This window comes from Notamacropus eugenii, chromosome 2 (assembly GCF_028372415.1).
Source record: "Notamacropus eugenii isolate mMacEug1 chromosome 2, mMacEug1.pri_v2, whole genome shotgun sequence".
Lineage (NCBI taxonomy): Eukaryota > Metazoa > Chordata > Mammalia > Diprotodontia > Macropodidae > Notamacropus > Notamacropus eugenii.
This window is the reverse complement of record NC_092873.1, coordinates 129,028,720-129,048,094: the sequence shown is the minus strand read 5'-3', so window position 1 is coordinate 129,048,094 and position 19,375 is coordinate 129,028,720. Positions and strand designations below refer to the sequence as shown.

The window sequence follows — 19,375 nt, the reverse complement described above, 5'->3', positions numbered from 1 at the left end:
TTGGATCTATTAAGGAATACTTTAATAAAATGAAGATGTGTAGCTTAGACAAGACTCAAAAGTAATTATGATAGCTCTCTTTCAGTATTTAAAAGACAGTCTTATAGAACAGGATTAGACTTTCTCTGTCTGGCCCCAGAGAACAGAGCCAGGTACAATTAATTGAAGAACTAAATTTTGGGCTTGAGATCAGGAAAACCTAAAAGTGAGAGCTATCCAGAGGTGGAATGGGATGCTTTAAGAAGTAGAAGTCCTTCCTCATTGGAAGTTTTAAGTAAAGGAAAGGTTGGATGACCACTTGTATTAGGGATTCTTGTTCTAGGTTGAAGAAGATGGTAATCATTGTCCCTTCCCACTCTAAAATTCTGTTATTCTTTGATATCAGAATATCAATTTATAACCATTGTTTTTTTAAAAAAATAAATTTTAATTTTTTATAGTATTTCATTTTTCCAAGTACATTTAAAGAAAGTTTCCAACATTCACTTTTATAAGATTTTGAGCTCCAAAATTTTTTCTCCCTCCCTCCTTTCCCTTCCCCCTCATCAAGGTGGCAAGCAATCTGATATAGGTTATACATGTACAATTCACATTAAACATATTTCTATGTTAGTGATGTATAAACATTCTTAATTTTTTCCACAGTTGAAATTAATTGAAAAGCTAATAGTTAATTTATATATCATAATCAACATTGGCATTCCAAAGGATCAAAGATGCTGATTTTGAAGGGACTTTAGATACCATCTAATTGTCATGACAAGCAATCAAACTTTCAAGGCTATTGTAGCCATACTAATATTTGTGATATGATTTAAATATTCTTTTTAATGTTTTAGGGATCCGTGATTTTGTCAGTGTAGATACTCATTTTACCAGATCATATTACAGCCTGGCTACAATGCAGTAACTAGAAAATTTCCATGATTGAACAATTGAGTTGGTGATGAACTGCAGAACTCACTTTGGCTGGTCTTCAGCGGTAAGACATAGGTTTAGTTGCTTGGATCATATTCAAAACTTTTTCAACTAGTTATTGTCAGCCAGAGTTTATACTCTATCTTTAAAGCTCATTAGAATGCAGAATCACCTTTGCAATACAACGAGGTATCAGAGTGTAACCATGATGGAAGGTTTATATATGAATGTACAGATAAGTGATAGGCTTAATTTTCTTAATATCATTTCTTCAACCTCCATGAGAAAAGAAAAGAACAGTCAGTTAGTTAACAAGCATTTATCAAACATTTATTGTAAGCCACATTGTGCTAAGCAATGGGGATACAAAGAAAGGGGAGGTAAAGGGACTAGGCTTATATATAATATATAATCTTAATATATAAGATAGCCTATTATTGCACTAATTATTTTTGAGTAAAAGTAATATCTATTTTAGAATCTGACTTTTCAGTCTCTACTGTGTTTCTGCATCTATGTCTATTTTCCATGCAATGTGTTGGCTCTGTTTATTGATTACAGGACAAAGCAAGAGTTGAAGAAGAAGTTGATGGTAGCTGGATATCTAAGAGGATAAGAAAATAAAGTTAGTGAAAAGTTCATTTCATCATCAGAATTGGGAAAAATGGATATATCTTTCTCAGAAGGTATCTCAGACAACTATGATCTCCCAATAGCATGTGGTCATTTACAGACCCAAGTGAGTCTACCTCTTCAGAATACAGCTTGCATTCCTCCTGAACAGCAGGAACCAGAAGAAGAAAGAAATAAAAATTATTCCCAAGTAGCAAGTCTAAAAAATGACAAATCTAGAGTTATTAAAGAAATACACGAAAGCAATCAACTAAAGCAGATGGAGATCAGTCTCAAAGCAGATAAAGAAGGAGCAGCAGTGACAGAAGATGAACCTGAGGGAGTCAGAGTTGACAATGAGGATGTTTCTCAGAGAAAGGAGACAGAGACAGCAACTGAGCATTTGGGAAACCATGACAAAAGTGTGAAGCAAGCATTTACTTTGTGCCTTGGAATGCCCAGATCAAGTCTGCAAGAGCTTGAAACTCTACTTCCAGAGTGTTCACTAGGTATTCATCTAAACAGAAATGGAAGCAAGCCCAGGGACACTCTATCTTCCCAAGTATTCCTGCCCAAACCTTGCAAACAAACAATAACAAAGCCAAAACAATGGCAGACATTCAAGACATTTTGCCCTCATCATAGAGAAGATAAAAAGCTAAACCATGTACATAAAGATATAACCGGAATGCCAAGCAAACCAATCCTAAGACCCATTTTTGTGGAATCTGAGGAACAGCAAACAGGTGGCCCAGATGAGCAGCCCACTGGAATAAAAACTCCCCCCCGGACAACTGGGAGCAAACCAGATCTTGAATATGACCCCAACACCAGCCATATTGGTAAGAATGCAATATTTTCAATTTTGGTGTGTCTTTCATGGTCCTTGTTAAAGTTATGTCTCCTTAATTTGGAGGTGATATGGTGTGATGTGAAGCATACTTCTAGGAGTCAAGAAACCTGATTGCTGAACTTGGTTCTGCTTCTAATCACTTGTAGAACCTTTGTCATATTAAATACTCATGCTAGATCTCAGTTTTCTGACCTTCAAAGTGAGGTGGTTGACCTAGTTGATCTCTAAGGTCCTGTCCATGTTTAATATTCTGTGATTCTAATTGACAGCAGTATAATTATGTTTGATAACAGGGTCTATTGTACTCTCAAAACTGTACTTGTTCTCTTTTTGTGGCAGCAGGTGATTATGAAATCCAACCACCTGTCCCCCAAATAGTCATTTACAAGTGCTCACGTCTTGTTCACTATAACTGAAATACTTCCTCATTTTAACAGAACAAAGGCAACATGTCTCTGAGGTCTTCCAGTTGCTATAAAGTTTTGTGATTTTTTTTTATATTTCCTTTTCTACCCCTTAAACATTTCCAGCAGTAAAACTACTCCCATGAAGTCACATTGATTTAATTTATTAGTCCTGCGAGGTGGTTGGAATGCAAGAACATCAAATATGAACAGCACGGTAAAGAAAACAAATGAACCACAAAGCTTGCAATTACCTCCATGCTATTCATCATGTCCATTTGGGAAGTGTTGACCAAAGGGCTTAATTGTTACTAACAGGTATGATTTATTTGAAACAGGAATTTAAACAAGGATGCAGCTCAATCAGTTGATGCTATAAAAATGAAAATAGATTGGCTAGAGTTCTTATATTTGATGAAAAAACTTCAGATCAGAGCACTATCTCATTTGTTGAGATATATTCCAGACCATCTAACAGTGATTCTTACTTGTTGGTTAGACAAGGCGAGATGTACTCTATCAATGGTAGCTCATAATACAAACATAGTTGTGATCTTGCACATGTAAGATCTTACCCAGTATTTATCATTCAGAAAATACTTTAGGAGAAATTTGACTTCAAAGATCTGTGATTTCATTCATGTGAGTACTTATTCCCCTGTTGTAGATTGCATAACATCATAGGATCATAGATTTTGAACTGGAAGAGAACTTAGAGTCCAAGCCAACCCCTTCATTTTATAGATAAGGAAATTAAGATTTAGAGAGATAAGGGATTGGCTTAGGGTCCCACAACTAGTAGGAGTCTGAGGCAGGCTTTGTACCCAGATCTTCATGACTTTAAATTCATTACTCTGCCTACTACACTATACTGACTCTCGTAATCCCTGCATGCTGTGCATGGTCTTCACTATTCTTTAGTTGAAGTCCTTCCTCCCATCTCCACCCATGACCAATTCACCAGCCAGTCAGTCAACAAACATTTAACAGTCAGTAGACAGACTTATGGTGATGACCCCTTATAATATATTGATTCTAGGCTCTATTAAAGTTGTCCTGTTTCAACCCCTGTATGCATATATGCCAAAAATTACCCATTGGTGTAGCTGAAAAAGCATTGAATAGATATAGTCTAACAGTCTAATTCTATAATGTACATTGAATACTCTATAGCTTATTGTCAGTTCTGTACTTGTAGTCCCGATAGCTAGGTGAAACCATCATACTTTTCTTTTTCTTTGTGAATCTAGAATTTCCTTCGTATCATGGTGATGCATTGAAGTTGTACTTTAGGAGAGGATGCTAAGTAATACCTTCAGAAAAACTCCAACAAAACATAGCTTAATGCTATTTTAAGATATTTTGAAATCTGATTATCTGAAAATGAAATTTAACAATTAAAACTATTTTATAGATATCAGAAAAAATTGATACTATCCTCTCCCATCTTTTTTCAATAGATTGCCCCTACTATTACCCTTTCTCTTTCTTTCTTTTCTCTCCCTTGCCCCATCTCATTTTTAGTCTCTCCCTATCTACTGGCTCATTCCTGGCTTCCTACAAATATGACCAAGTTTCCTTGATCCTTACAAACCATAGATGTCACCCTTCCTGCCAGCTTTGGTTCCTCCTTTCTCAACCTAATTTTTTGAGGTCATTTATACTTAGCATCTCCTCTTTCTCTTATGTCACTCTCTTAACAGTCATCAATGTGACCTCCAACCTTATCACTCAGTTGTCAAATCTATTAGCCTCTTCTCAGTACTTAACCTTCTTGACCTCTCTGTAGCATCTGAAGCTCTTGACCATGCTCTCCTAGATACTAGCACCCTTCTAGGTTTTCATGACACTGCTCTCTCCTGATTCTTATTTTCACTGACTTATCATCTATCTTAAGCCCAATAACTTTGAGTATACCAGAAGTCACTGTTCTGGGCTTTCTTCTCTTTTTCTTTCCCTCTACACTTGGTGATCTCACTTACTCCTGTGAGTTTAATGATCAAGTTTAAAGATAAATCTACACAGTCATACATAGCTGTTCTAAGTTCCAATCCTATATCATGAACTATTTGACATTTCACACTTAATGTTCTATAGGCATCTCTAATTCAACATGCCCAAAATAGAGCTCATTTTCTAACCCACTTCCTCTTCCCACCCTTCTCTTGAAATTTCCTATTTATGTTGAGAGTGGTACCATTCCAGTCCAGTGACTTCCAATCACCCTGGTTTATCCACTTTGCCATACACCATAAATCTAATTTTGTCATTTCTATCTCCTCAACATCTCTCAGACAATTTACCTTCTTTAAACTCCCACAACCATCACATTAATTTAGGGTCTTATCACCTCTTGCCTAAATATTTGCCATGGACTCCTGCTTATTCTACCTTCTTCAGTTCTCCCTTGCCAAATTCATCCTCTAACAAAATGATTTTTCTGACACATAGGTAAAACAGCGTTATCCCCTCCACTCAGTAAACTACATTCACTCTCTATTGCCTCAAGAATCCAGTACAGATTTCTTTGTTTGGCATTTACTATTCTTCAGCATTTGGCCCCTTCCTAATTTTCCAATACAGTTATCCCTTCCACATCACTGGGGTTAGGGATTCAGTGTCTCCATGAGCTTGAAAATCCACATAAAATTTTTTGGCCTGCCCTTGTGAATTATTAGTCTTAATTATTATATTAAAAAATAAAATATGTTGATATTATATGATACTCTACATACATTTATACATTTTTGAGTTTTCAAACTTTTTCTGTGTTGTCTCCTAGCCTTTGTGTGTCATGTGCAAAAACTACCAAAAAACCCCCATTTAATTTATTATGCTGACAAGTGACATATTGAAACCATGATGGGGAAAGTTATGATGTGCAAGAGGTAACTGTAGTTCCACATTATTACCCTCCTTAGTCTCCATAGTCTAGCCATATTGACCAACTCGCTCTTCTTTATATACGATGCTCTTTCTTTTGTCCCTAATTTCCTTCAAAGTACAGCTCAGTTGCATCCTCCTAAATAAGGCTTTTCTTGATTTGTACACTGCCTCCCTCCAGTCCCCAGTTACTGGGATTCTTTTTCTCCTGAAGTTATTTACTATGTACTTCACTTATGTGCACGTTTTATCTTTTCCAAGAGAATATAGTCCTTGAGAACAAATACTATTTTATTTTTGTCTACATATCACTAGAACCTTGCACGTTTCCTTAAATAGTGTTTAATCAGTGTTTACTACGTTGAGTGAATAATGGACATAAATAGCATGCCTACAGCACATTACAAATGATGAATTGTATGTACAAAGCAATGTAAAATTTACTATCAGCTAAGTAGTACAGTGGCTAGAGTACTAGACCAGGAGTCAGAATAACTGGAGTTCAAATCCTCCCTCAGTTACTTAATAGATGTATAGTCCTTGGCAGCTAGATGGTTCAGTAGATAGAGCACTGAAGTCGGGAGGATCTGAGTTAAAATTTGGCCTCAGACATTTATTAGCTGAATGACCCTGGGTAATTCATTTATTCTTGTTTGCCTCTGTTCTTTATCTGTAAAAAGAGCTAGAGAAGGAAATGGCAAACCACTCGATTATCTTTGCCAAGAAAATCCCAAATGGGGCTGTGGAGAGTAGGACATGACTGAAATAATTCAACAACGATGAATGATCCTGGCAAGTTACTTAACTTCTGCCTGTCTCAGTTTCCTCAACTGAAAAATGGGGATAATAATGGCATGGCTCAAAGGAAATATTTATAAAGTATTTAGTAGACTGTGTGATATATAGTTGGTGCTTAGTAAATACTTTTCCATTCCCTTCTCTACCATCAAAGAAATGTATGATCTGAAAAGCACATAGGTAGTTCATGTAGAAAGAACAAGTTCAATTCTAATGTTACATTTGCACTCATGTAATGTCAAGAGATCTAGAGGAGGAAACTCAGAATGTTGGGTAGACAGCCTGTGGTGGTTTATTAAAGGGTATGGACAAGAGTCACACAGATTGAGAACGCTTGGCCAGGTTCTGGAGAGACAACCAATATTCATGGGATCACATAAATTGAATAAAGATATTGAAGTACTGAAGAAATATATGTTTTTACTTTTAAAGAGTTCTTGACTAGTAAATATTGACTGTATCATTATTAGTTATATGATCATGGACAATATATTTAAGGTATTTGGGTCTTGTTTTTCCCATCTGCAAAATCAAGTATTGAATGATTGATTAGCCTTATAGACCTAGAGGAAGTCAACCAAGATAGAGAATTATCTACAGATTATGCCATGTGAGGATTAGTTGAATGAGGATGTTTGACCTGGAAAAGAGAAGACTTAAGAGGAATATGATAATTATCTTTGAGTATTCCATTGTGTTGTGGGAAAGAAACTGGATGTTCTTTTTGGTCCTAAATGGTAGAACTAGGAGAAATAGCTGCAAGCTCCCAAGAGACAAATTTCAGCCTAATGTAAGGAAAAATTTGCTAGAGATCAGTCCTGGTAAAGAATGGAATGGGTTGCCTTTGGAGGCTAATTTTTTCTTTTTTAAATTTAATTTTTTCTTTTTAATTTATGAAATAAAGCAAGTACTTCCATAGCATAGTAGAATAAAAACCTGTGATTCCACATGAAACCATAAATCTTGCTATTAATTTTAAATCTGTAATAAAATTATCATGTAAATTTCCTTTTTCTTTTTCTCCCTCCCTCCTCACCCGAGAGATGAATAGACACAAATATCTATATCTATGTCTCTATCTATATCTAAATTTATGTGTGTGTGTGTGTATAAAATCATCCTATAAATTATAGGTTTCTTTAATATAGGCTTTCAATGAAAGGCTAGATGACTACTTGTTATGTATATTGTAGAAGGATTTTTTTGTTCAGCTGTGGTTTAAAGTAGATGGCTCAGATTGTATAATTCTGATTTCAAAATAATTTTGGTTTTACAAATCTGATTTATAGAAAATTTATTAATAATCCTTTCAAGGCACTGTTTTATTTTTATTTGTTATTTATTTATACATATAAATTATTTATATTATTATATAATATATTATAATGTAACATTATATAATATTGATATATTGTATTATTATGTAGTAATAATGAAATATAATAATATAATAAATAATTATTATTTTTGTTATTTATATTTATTATTTTAAAATGAATTGTTATTTTATAGTATTTCCTTTTTCAAATTGTATTTATTAGCCTACTTAAAATTTAAAAAAAAAAGATGTATTAATGCCTTTTGTCTTTATACCATGGTTATTTCTGAAATTAGCTTCTTATTTCCCCTCCAATGATTTTTTCCACAAAACACATGTACAACATTTCGTATTCTTAGTGCCCCATTTTTAAAATTTAAAGTGGGAAGTGCATTTCCTCATCTCTTTTCCAGGGTCAAGATTAATTCTTATAATCACAAAGAATTCAGTTTAGTTTTATTCTAGTTAGGTAGGTGGTGCAGTGGAGAGAATGTTGGACTTGAAGTCAGGAAGACTTACCTTCCTTAGTTCAAATCTGGCTTGAGAAGCTTACTACCTGTGTGACCCTGGGCAAGTCACTTAACCCTGTTTGCCTCAAGTTTCTCATCTGCAGAATGAACAGGGAAGGAAAGGACAAACTACTCCAGTTGTTTTCTTTATATCAAGAAAACTCCAAATGGGGTCATGAAGAGTAGCGCATGGCTGAAAATGATTGAACGAGAACAATAACAAAGTTTTTTTTTTCTGCTTACTTCCCTCTTCATTAATTTTTGAAAGTCATAAGGTCATAGATTAAGAATTGAAAGGGGACATAGAAATCATCTAGTTCAACTTCCTCATTTTATAGATGAGGAAACTGAGGCGTAGAGAGGTTAAATAGGTTGCCCAACGTCATTCAGGTAATAAATGGCAGATCTTGATCATGTCTTGTTTCTCTAAATTCCTCATGATTGTTATTTTTTAAAATAATAAAATCCCATTGCATTAATTTGGTGGGCTATTTTTTTTTGCTACCGTGAAGAGTACTTCAGTGAGTATTTTTCCTTTGATCTCCTTGGGGTTGGAGATGCAGCAGGAGGATTTCTGAGAAAGGATATTGACACTGTGATGTCTTTTTCTTTCACTCCATCTCTCTGGTTCTGTCTCTTTGCCTCTGTCTCTCTTGACTTTGTAAGTCAAATGCCAAATTCATTTTTATTTTTATTGTTGTTTTATTTTATTTTTTTGAGTGACTGCCTCAAATGGCTTTCTTTTCTCAAAGGTCCATTTTTTTCCCCAAAGATGGTTAGGCTTGGCTTTGCAGGGTCTTCTCTTTGGGGATGTGTCTTGAGGTCTTTTACTTTTTGTGATATTCTGTTGACTTCTTTAACTTCTTGTGGTTGTGGAGTTATCCTGGGCTGTATGCAATGAAATTCTTTCACAACCCAAGGCCTTGAAAAATTTACTATTTTGGAATTTTAGTTTTGAAATTTAACCATTCAATACCTTGGAGTTTCAAACATGAGGCTTTTCTTTGGTAGCAATTTGTGGATTCGATTAATCAATAGATTGTTATTTGTATTAAAAAGTCCTAGGTTTTTTTCTTGTATTGCTTCCTGTATTATGATATTCAAATTTTAAAATTTATCATGCTTTTCTCTTTTAATTCTGTGCATCCTGTGTTCATAGTCAATTACTTTGACTGACAAATAATTTTTTAAAAAATTGTTGTCTGTTGCTTCTCTTTTGCCAATTTTTCTTCCATTTCAATATTTTATATTTCCAAATCTGCAATTCTCCTTTTTAAGAGCCTTTGGTAGTTAGGAGACCTTTACAATTATGTTTCATAGACTGTTTATTTTCTTGTTTATATTTATTAATTTAGCTTTAAGATATCTGATTACCAATCTAATATCCATCTTAATATATTTTAAAAGTATTATTTCTTTTTTGAACTATTTTGGAATTTCATGCTATTGTTCCTTTACCTCCATAGAGTCCCTTTTTCAGTGGAGGGTTTTTGGTTCATTTTCCATCACAATATTATACTTTTTCAATGTGTTGAGGTCTGTTTTGAATTTTTACTAATTTTTTTTCTTAAAAAATCTGACTTAATTTGCTTGAATACTAAGCTTATATTTGACTTTGGGATTTTTATTTTCAGTCCTTTTCTTATACTTTTAGCAGCTTGTTTCTAGATTTTCCTCCTCATTTTTGATCCCTTCCCCTCTTGCGTGCACTTTTTCTCTTTATAGATCCCCAAGGTTGAGCATCCTTAGTTTTATAGACTTGGATGATGTGGGGTTCAGTTGGTTCCCTGGCCAGAGTAAATTCCATGGGTAAGGAATGAATAAAAGGTAGGTTTGTAGGGTCCTTTTCCTTGAACATGGAAGCTTCTTCCTCTCTAGTCAGCTTTGGACAATCATGTCTTTGGTTCCCACTCCCCCAATCACTCTCCCTTTCCTTCATTGGTCTTTGTAGAGTCATTGATTTCTGCTTCTTGTGGGATAGGAAGATATTCAGATTGAGTCATTTCTGTGAAGGAGTTGGACAAGGACACCCAGGGCAAGGAACCTGAGAGACAAGGTTGTGAGGTTGTTTGCACTGGCTATGCCTGGTGCATAGGCCATACTTTGGTTGTGGAAAGTGAGTCAAACCTTTAAGCAAGGTCTCTGAATTTTTTTTTTTTTAATTTCTCTGATATTTGGTCAAGAGGCTTTTGCCTGGGTTAATATTTCTGTCTTATCTTAAGGATTCACTCTTAACTGTTATAAATTTGGCATTCATTTCCTTCTTTTGAGGTGCTTTGCAGGGTGTGATCTCACTAAAGAAAGAGAAACAAACCCAACTCCATTCTTAAGGACTTATAAACTTTTAGTATGCTCTTCTCAGGTCTTGAAGAAAGCTCACAATCTTTTAAAAGATATTCATCATAACAGAGACATGCAAGGTGTCAAGGTTGTGTATTTATGTAAATTTATTCTCATTTACATAAACAAGGGCATTTGTGTAAGCACCTACATATGGTAATGACATACACTTATGCAAATAGTGCTAACTCCCAACTAGGCAAAAGTGATAAAAAGCCTCTTAGACTGCTCTGAGATAGCACAGTTGGGAAGATGTATGGAGCTGTGGGGGCAAGAAGGAAGGCCTCTGATTATAGGGAAATGAAATAATGAATCCACATTCAATAGCTGTCTTCTGGATGTCTGGGACTATAACAGTCTTAATCACTACATTTATGTCGCTCTCAGGTTCTTCATTCTTCACAGTAAAGTTATTCACAGACAAAATCTTTTATCACTCAATAACTTGAACTCCATTTTTTTTTTAATAGATGGTACCAAGGATCATGATACCCGCAACCCTAGATTTCATATCCCACTTCCCTTGTTCTCCAAAGTGGAACACATTAAACAAGAGATGGCCAGAGACAATATACATTTTGTCCGATTTGAAGCAACAGATCTACATGGAGTGTCCAGGTCCAAGAGCATTCCAGTTCGTTTTTTTCCAGTAAGTTTAATATTAAAGTTATAATTTTATGACCATTGCATAAATCACAATTATATTTATTTCTTGGAATCTCTAAACCAATTCAAGCATTCATTCAATTTCTCTCAGCCTTTTCCCAAGCTCACAAATGTTTCCCCTGAATCTAAATATATCCCCTTAATTTAAAATGCTTCTTCTTCATCCTGGCAGAGGTACAACATAAAATTAGGATGGGAATTTTAGTTCTTTTGCCTTGAATAATCTCTCTCTACAGAATTATCTTTCCTAACTTACCATGATCATGAAGATTACATTTTATCTGACATGAGTAAAATACAAGAGGAGACCCAAGAGCAAATATCAAAAGAAATGAGTGATGAGATTAACCTTTTGAAAAATACAAGTATCCCTTTGTAGCTACTAATTATAATTAGAAAATGTGTTAGTTTCTGGATGACATTAAAAATATTTGGGACATTTGACTCTAAGAAACAAAATTTGTTCATTCTCTGCACCCTCAGTCCCCCAAATGGTGTTGAGATTAACATGGAATTTTAATTAGTATAGAATATTAATATGGAATATGGTTTCTATCATATCCTTTTGATTTTGCTAAAGGAGTAAGAATGCTAATCAGATTGCAAATATAATATATAACAATATTTCTGAAGTTCAAATTAGTCTTTTCTTATCTTGTAAGATGTCACTATAATGTGTAATTATTATTTGTGTAAAGGGTCTGATGTGAGTCTAATGGAAAATAGATAGTAAGAAATTTATTGTTAATTGTTGATAAAGGATTTTCAATAAAGCCTAGTGCAGTAGAAAGGGCTTTGCACCTATTGTCAGAAGATCAGAACTCAAATCCAGCTCTGCCACTTAATTACTTGTGTGATCCTTAAAGCAGATCATTTACTCTCTTTGGTTCTCCCTTTTCTCATTTATAAAATAAAGGGTTTGAACTAGATGATCTAAGGTACTTTCCAGCTCTAAACCTGTGCTTGTACGATCCCATGATATTTACCCCAATATCTCATTGCTTTGTGTTCCCGGGCATGTGCTTGTAAATGTTTAAAAACTACCTCTCTGAAAATAATGTCCACACAATACACTGTTAAGTTTAATCTGCATTATTTAATCTGCATTTTATCCATCACATTCTTAAATTTAGACAGTCAACAGCATAATAAATCAACCCCTCATTTGTTGTATTTGCTGTCTTCTGAGGTGAAAATTTAACAATCATCTACTGGAAGCTAGTCCAAGCTGGCTCCATCAAACCCTTGTTTATTGCTGAAGTGGAAGATAAACTCTGGCAGGTCCTACTTAATGAGAAATGTCTAGTGACTTTTGCATAATCTATGGTCTGAGAACTAGCCTCACTGAGTTTGGAGAGGCATATTGCCAGAAGGCTAGTCACAGGATGATTTTTCTGGGGGAGACCACAGCATTTCATGAAGAATACTAAGATTTGGTGTCACAGTGGGTATAGTGCCAAGTCTGGAGTCAAGAAGACTCATCTTCCTGAGTTCAAATCTGGCCTCAGACACTTACTAGCTCTGTGATACTAGGTAAGTCACTTAACGGGGTTTGCCTCAGTTTCCTCATTGTAAAATGAGCTGGAAAGGAAAGGGCAAACCACCCCAATATCTTTGCTAAGAATACCTCAGATGGGAGCACATAGAGGCAGACATGACTCAAATCACTGAACAACTAAAATTTGAAGAGGTTACGTATGATTTGCTTTGGTAAAGTGAGTAGCTTACACACAAGAACACCTTTTATTTAAACAGAGAACTCTTGTGGTTTTAAAAAAGAAAATAAGTTATACAGGGTAAGAATGTAGCCGGATCTAGGCTGGTGGCAATAAAAATACTAATAAGGAGATGGATGGATACAAGAGGCATTAGGCCTATGAAATCATAGGTCCAAATCCTATCCCTATTTTACAATTAGCCTCTACTTGTCAAAAAGTGGTGAATTAAAGGTGGGCTAAGTATAGAGGTGCTAACAAAAGCAATAAGAGTATTTCATATTTGATTGTCCATAGATGGAAATCTATGCAGATAGACTTGGAAATAGGTAATCAGCCCTAATCAAATTTAGTGAAACATTAAGGGTAATTCGGATCCAATGAATATATCAATATTCTTTCCATCTGATTGTAATGTTGAGATAAAATAAACATAATCATACATGCCATTAAAAGGCACTTGTGAAACATTCATACTTTTAGACCTGCCTTTGAGCCGTTAAGAAAGACAAGGGAAACAGCTCCTAAATAGAAGTGCTATTGATTTAAAGAAAAATCTTACTTTTGTGAAGTCAGTGCAAAAAAAATTCCCAATGATTTTGAAAAGGTGAAAATCATAGGATCATAGATACAGAGCTGAAAGAGACATCAAGGTCATCTAATCCAACTTTATCATTTTAGAGATGAGCAAACTGATGCTCAGAGAGATGAAATAACTGGTACAAGGTGACAGATAGTAAGTGATAGATTCAGGACTAGAACACAATTTTCTTGATTCTAGAATGACTTTTATAGCATTCAGATGAATCAGGATAGGAACTAAAACTTGAGTGTTATAATATATTCCCATAAAGACCCATTTTAACTTTGTGATGTGTGTGTGTATGTGTTAATGTGTGTGTGTGTAAACCATGGTAATAGATTTTTTAAAAAATCTAAAATGTAATAATGTGCCACTCTTTTAGCTTTTATATTGCATTAGCAAACTTCTTTTATAACTCTTTCTTGTTCAGCTTCCAAATTTCTCATCCCAAATGCTCCATAACGTTCCCTCTTATTTAGGAAAAAGCAATCCATGGAATTTCCATACCCAGAAGCTATCTTGAGCTGACCTTGAATCCTAAAGACAGCGAAGTGGATCATCTAAGTGTAACCAGTTTTAATAGTGACATCATCCTGATCCCCGAGTTATCAACCTTTAGACCTCTACCATGGGTTGAGAGAACAGCAAGAGTGATATGTGATCCCTTTACCATAATGGGCAACCCTCTATTGACCTCTCCCAGACACATTGCCAAACGACAGCTGAGTCATCTGCGGGAGAATGGTTTTTCTCTGTATTCTGCCTTCACCTATGAATTCTGCATTTATGGTGTTGCTGAAGTCATTGATTCAAAGACAATATCCTTTCCCATGGGAATGTTACTAAGCAGTCATGACCAACTCTTCATTCAAGAGCTTGTTGATGGAATGTATCACATGGGCGTCAATATCGAGAGCTTCTCTTCTTCCATTGGACCTGGTCAGATGGAAGTGATTTTCTGGCCAGAATTTGGCATTACTTCAGCAGATAATGCCTTCACCTTCAGGACTGGTAGCAAAGAAGTGGCAAAGAAACATAATTATCTAGCCAGCTTTTTCACGGAGACAGGATTTTACAATTCAGGAGTTCTGACTCATAGTCTGTGGGACACCAGTGGGAGGAAAAACTTATTTTCCACTGGTTCCAGGGTACAGCAGCTCACAGACATTGGGAAAAAGTGGTTATCAGGGCTCTTAAAGCACTCTGCTGCTCTCAGCTGCCTAATGGCACCTGCTGTCAGCTGCAGAAAGCGCTATTTTGTGGATTATAAAGAACCAAAGGAATGTGTGGCTCCAACATGGGGATATAATGATAATAGCTGTTCTTATAATATCAAGTGTCATGGTGAGAAAGGTGTTCAAATACAAAATCGACTGGGTTCAGCCACAGCAAACCCTTACCTTGTACTTGCTGCCACCATCGCAGCTGGTTTGGATGGAATCCAAAGTGGGAATAGTTTCTTGGATGATCCAGATGACAGTGAAAACTCTGTTCAAATACAACCTTCAGAAATTCCTCTAAAACTGGAAGATGCGTTAGTGGCACTTGTAGAAGATCAATGTTTGCGAGATGCTCTGGGAGACGCCTTTATCCATTATTTTGTTGCCATGAAGCAGTACGAGTTGGAAAATGAAGAAACTGAGTCAGAAAGAAATAAATTCCTAGAGTATTTTATTTAGAAGATACCTAATGTCTCCCTTTCCAAAATACATTATAACTGCTTAAATACCTGAAGATTCAATAATTCAATTCAGTAAATTGTTCATTAAAAGTAACTAGTACTTATAAGGTCTTTGATCTGAGATAATCAAAGACAAAAGCAAAAAAAAAGTCTTCAAATGTAATGCCTTCAAAGAATATAGGTCCTAATGGGAGAAGGATGGTGTTTTAAAGGTACAATAAGTCAAATAAATAAAAACCATTATATAAAGTCATTGTAAGAGAGAGAGAGAGAGAGAGAATGCTAACATTTGCTGTAGGGGTGAGGGATGGAGACCAGAAAAGGCCTTGTGAGGTTCTGGCTAAGTGACGAAAGCTCGCTGGGTGCAAGTTTTCTCATCTGTAAAATGAGGGAGGTGGGGCTGGATCACATGCGCTCCAAGGTCTGTTCTACCTCTAGACTATCATCGTGATATCTTATAAGGTCTCATAAATCAGTGGTCAAGAATGGGTGATCAATAGCCAAAAGAAAAAAATCCAAATCCTTTTCATTTTTCCTCCTTACAGTTGCTGTAGGTGTGTTATAGAAGGGATTAACACATCAGAGGGAGCATGGACAAGATGACCTCTGATATCCCTCCCAGCTCAGGAGTCTGTAATTCTCTGATCAGTAGCTTCTTAAATATGACTTTATTTGATTTTATACAGACTGAAATGAATGGTATGTTTGGCTAGGGAAAAGGCAAAAAAAATCCTTTAATAACAAACATACTGAAAATACAAGATGAAGTTAAAAGGAAGAGGATTAAATTCTAGGAGATAAGTTTGCATACTTTCCTTGTGCTGTCAGAAAGACAAAAACATTTATTGATTGTTAACTAGGTATTGAACTTTGTACTAAACACTTAACTGAGAGGCATAGCTTAATCTTTTAAAGATCTAAATATAGTACACACGTACATGAGAAGACAAGAGCATTTAGTAAACAACTATAGGGAGTAAACATTAATTCATAAATGTATCATATATACATGTGTAAATGTATACGTACACATATATACATGCACACATTATATGTGCAAACACACATGTATGTGCTTGTATGAGCACATGTATGTATAAACACACACACACATATGTAAATCTCAATTGTTTGGTATAGAGGAAGAGAAGGTCCAGGTAAACCTAGAAGAGTCCTGTGTTTTGGATCACCATTTTTTTTTTTTTTTACCAATTAGCAGCTATGTCAGAATACCATAAACTTTCAAAATTCAAAAATGCAATGAATTGAAGAAAAAAAGTGCCTTAGCTTCATCACTTACTCTGAAATAGAGGCCATTTAAAATTCATAGAATTACAGAACTTTAAAAGAAACTTAGAAATTATGCACTAGAATATAAGCTTCTTTGAGGCAATGGATATAACAGTGAAAGAATGAATGAAACGCATTTATTAAATTCTTACTATGTTCCAAATACTGGACTAAGCACTGAGGATACAAAAAGGAAACGTGATACAGCCTGTGTTGTTGTGGAGCTCACGCTCTAATTGAGGGAAATAACACCAAAGAGAGTAGAGCTGTAGGCTAGATGGAAAGGCCTGGAAGTCCTAACGATACATCAGTGAGGCCAATGACAAGGCCCAGGGTGTCTTTACGTTAGGTCAGATGACAGTACCTGGGTTTGGAGGATATAGAGACATGGCAGATGGTAATGCTTGGTGATTCTCTGCCCCGTGAAAAGGCATAGAGTTGGTGACTCCATTTGAGCATCCTTAGTCAGGGAAGGTCCAAGATGACAAGGCAAAGATACACCTACTTGTAGTGGGTCTTCCCTAAAATTTTGTTCTGGGCCAGCTGAGAGCAAAGAAAGAAGGTAAAGGAAAAAGGCAAATGAGGGAGGGCACCTCCAATTGTGGCAGGTGAATGAATGAAAAAGCATTTATTAAGTACTTATACACCAGACAATGTGAGGAAAGGGAGTGTGTTTGTGTAATATTTTTTTACTTCATATCCTCACTGCCTTGTCTATGGTCAGCTCTTAATGAATATCTGTTGAATGAAGCCATGACTATAGTCAAATCTTTGACTGACAGATGAGAAAACAAACCCAGAGAGCTTCTGTATTTTTTTTTATAAAAATGGGCACAGACTGAGAAACACACAGCATATTGTGTATATCATGTTCATATTATGCTAAAATCTTATTTTCAATTTCTGCTTTCCTGTGAGATGTAATAGTTCATTTTCAGTGCCTGTGTTACTATTTGGAAATAAAAACCACTTCTATTGGCATCTGAGAAATGATGCATGCGTTTGTTTTCTTTCAGGATCACATCTATCCCTTTGCTCGTATTTTAAGGGTCATGCACTACAAGTCAAAGCTCAGACATAGCAACCTCTCTTCAATATCATAGTTAAAACTAAGACACATGAGTTGATATCAAATACAATTTTTAATTTCACCAGCTTTTTCATTGGAGGTCTAAATCAAATAAAGAGAGAGATAAATGAATGGATGAATGAATAAAAAAAGAGATTTCAAGATTTCACAATTACTTTCTCAGGCAGAAAATAGTTGTTTTTTTTCCTTCTGATTCAACAGATTCCAATCAGTACTGGTAATTAAAGTCTTTACCAGCTCCAAACTCTCATTCACGGTGGGACCAAGTATCCCTGGGTCACTCCTCTTTGAAGCTCAGTTTTCTCATCTGTAAAATGGAAATGATAATATTTCTATTACCTACCACATAATTTTGTTGTGGGGAAAGTGCCCATTATATTGTAATTATCCAAATTGGCAAATTTTCCCATCATATGAACATGTATGTTGCCCTTGAATCAGACATACCTGTGTCATAAAGGACCTGTTTCCTTTTTATATAATATTTTATTTTTCTTTCAATTACATTAAAACAATTTTAAAATATTTTTTAGTTTTGAGTTCCAAATTCTGTCCCTCTTTCCCTCCTTCATTCCCCCTTTCCTGAGATGGTAAATAATCCAATATAGTTTATACATGTGCAATCATGTAAAATATTTCCATTATTTCCATATTAGTTATTTTGGATAAGAAGTCTCAAATAAGAAAGAAACAGAGGTGAAGAAAGGAAGAAAGAAAAAAAGAAAGTGAAAAATAACACGTTTCAGTCTATATTCAGGCAGTATCAGTTTTCTCTCTGGAGGCAGACAGTATGCTTCATCATTAACGACCTATGTTTCTTTCTCCTGGTTCAATCCACACTATACAAACACTATAAAGCCCTTTCCCTGGATAGCCTAGTATAGTGGTACCAACTTCCCATCTTCCAAGCACATTAGTTAGAAGAATTTTGGTAAAAGAAATGAAAAGAGTAAACATTGGCTGTTATGCATTAGGCAGATTCCAGTAAGGTGAAGTCCTATATCAGGTATATTAAAGATGACTCTAGTTTGCTTTTAGCACTTGAGATGTTGTTAATGAGGTTAGGGAGGGATCTCAGATATTCCCATTCCTGATCTGGCCAGCGATTACAGTGTCAGCTCTGGAAAGCTGGGTAGATAGCTATGGCCAGAGGACAATAGGCACCTTAGAGGTCAGCTAATCCAACCTTGATATTTAACAGATGTGTCAATTGAGTGTTAGGGAAATAAAGTGACTTACCCAAGGTACCATAGCTAGTGAATTGCCAAGCTAGGCCTATGAATATTTTAATTGCTGTGGGTGTTTTTCATAAGCCTGCTGGTTTTTTAAAACTATTTGGAAGGCTGTTTTATGGCTCAAAAATAATCTTTTATGAATCTCTTTTCAGAAATTGCTTTCTTATTTTGCTTTCCTCTAATTGTTCTAATCAAAGCTTAAGGGGAAATGTGATTACTGAATTTAGAGTTGCTTATTAAATGAGTACATATACTATGTGTAAATTAAAAAAGTATGATGACTTGAAACCAGAAACTAAAACATTAGTACCACAGTAAGGGGTGTCTATTTTCAAAGATATTTTATTATACCAAATCTCATTTGACTGTGTCTGAAACCGCTATATAATAACAGCCAAGTTTGAAATGATGATTTGAATGAAATGGAAGATTTAAGCACTTTAATATGAATACAAATTGAAAGCACACTTTGAAGTCTGC

At 35.3% G+C, this 19,375-nt stretch overlaps 1 protein-coding gene across 1 annotated transcript; it reads left to right on the top strand.

The window, feature by feature from the left end:
• Nucleotides 1-11,116: 11,116 nt before the first annotated feature.
• LGSN (lengsin, lens protein with glutamine synthetase domain) lies at nt 11,117-15,278 on the top strand. Its single transcript, XM_072638434.1, has 2 exons — nt 11,117-11,284; nt 14,079-15,278. The coding sequence occupies exons 1-2, from the start codon at nt 11,192-11,194 to the stop codon at nt 15,276-15,278; spliced, it is 1,293 nt and encodes a 430-aa protein (XP_072494535.1). The 5' UTR covers nt 11,117-11,191.
• The last annotated feature ends 4,097 nt before the right edge of the window (nt 15,279-19,375 follow it).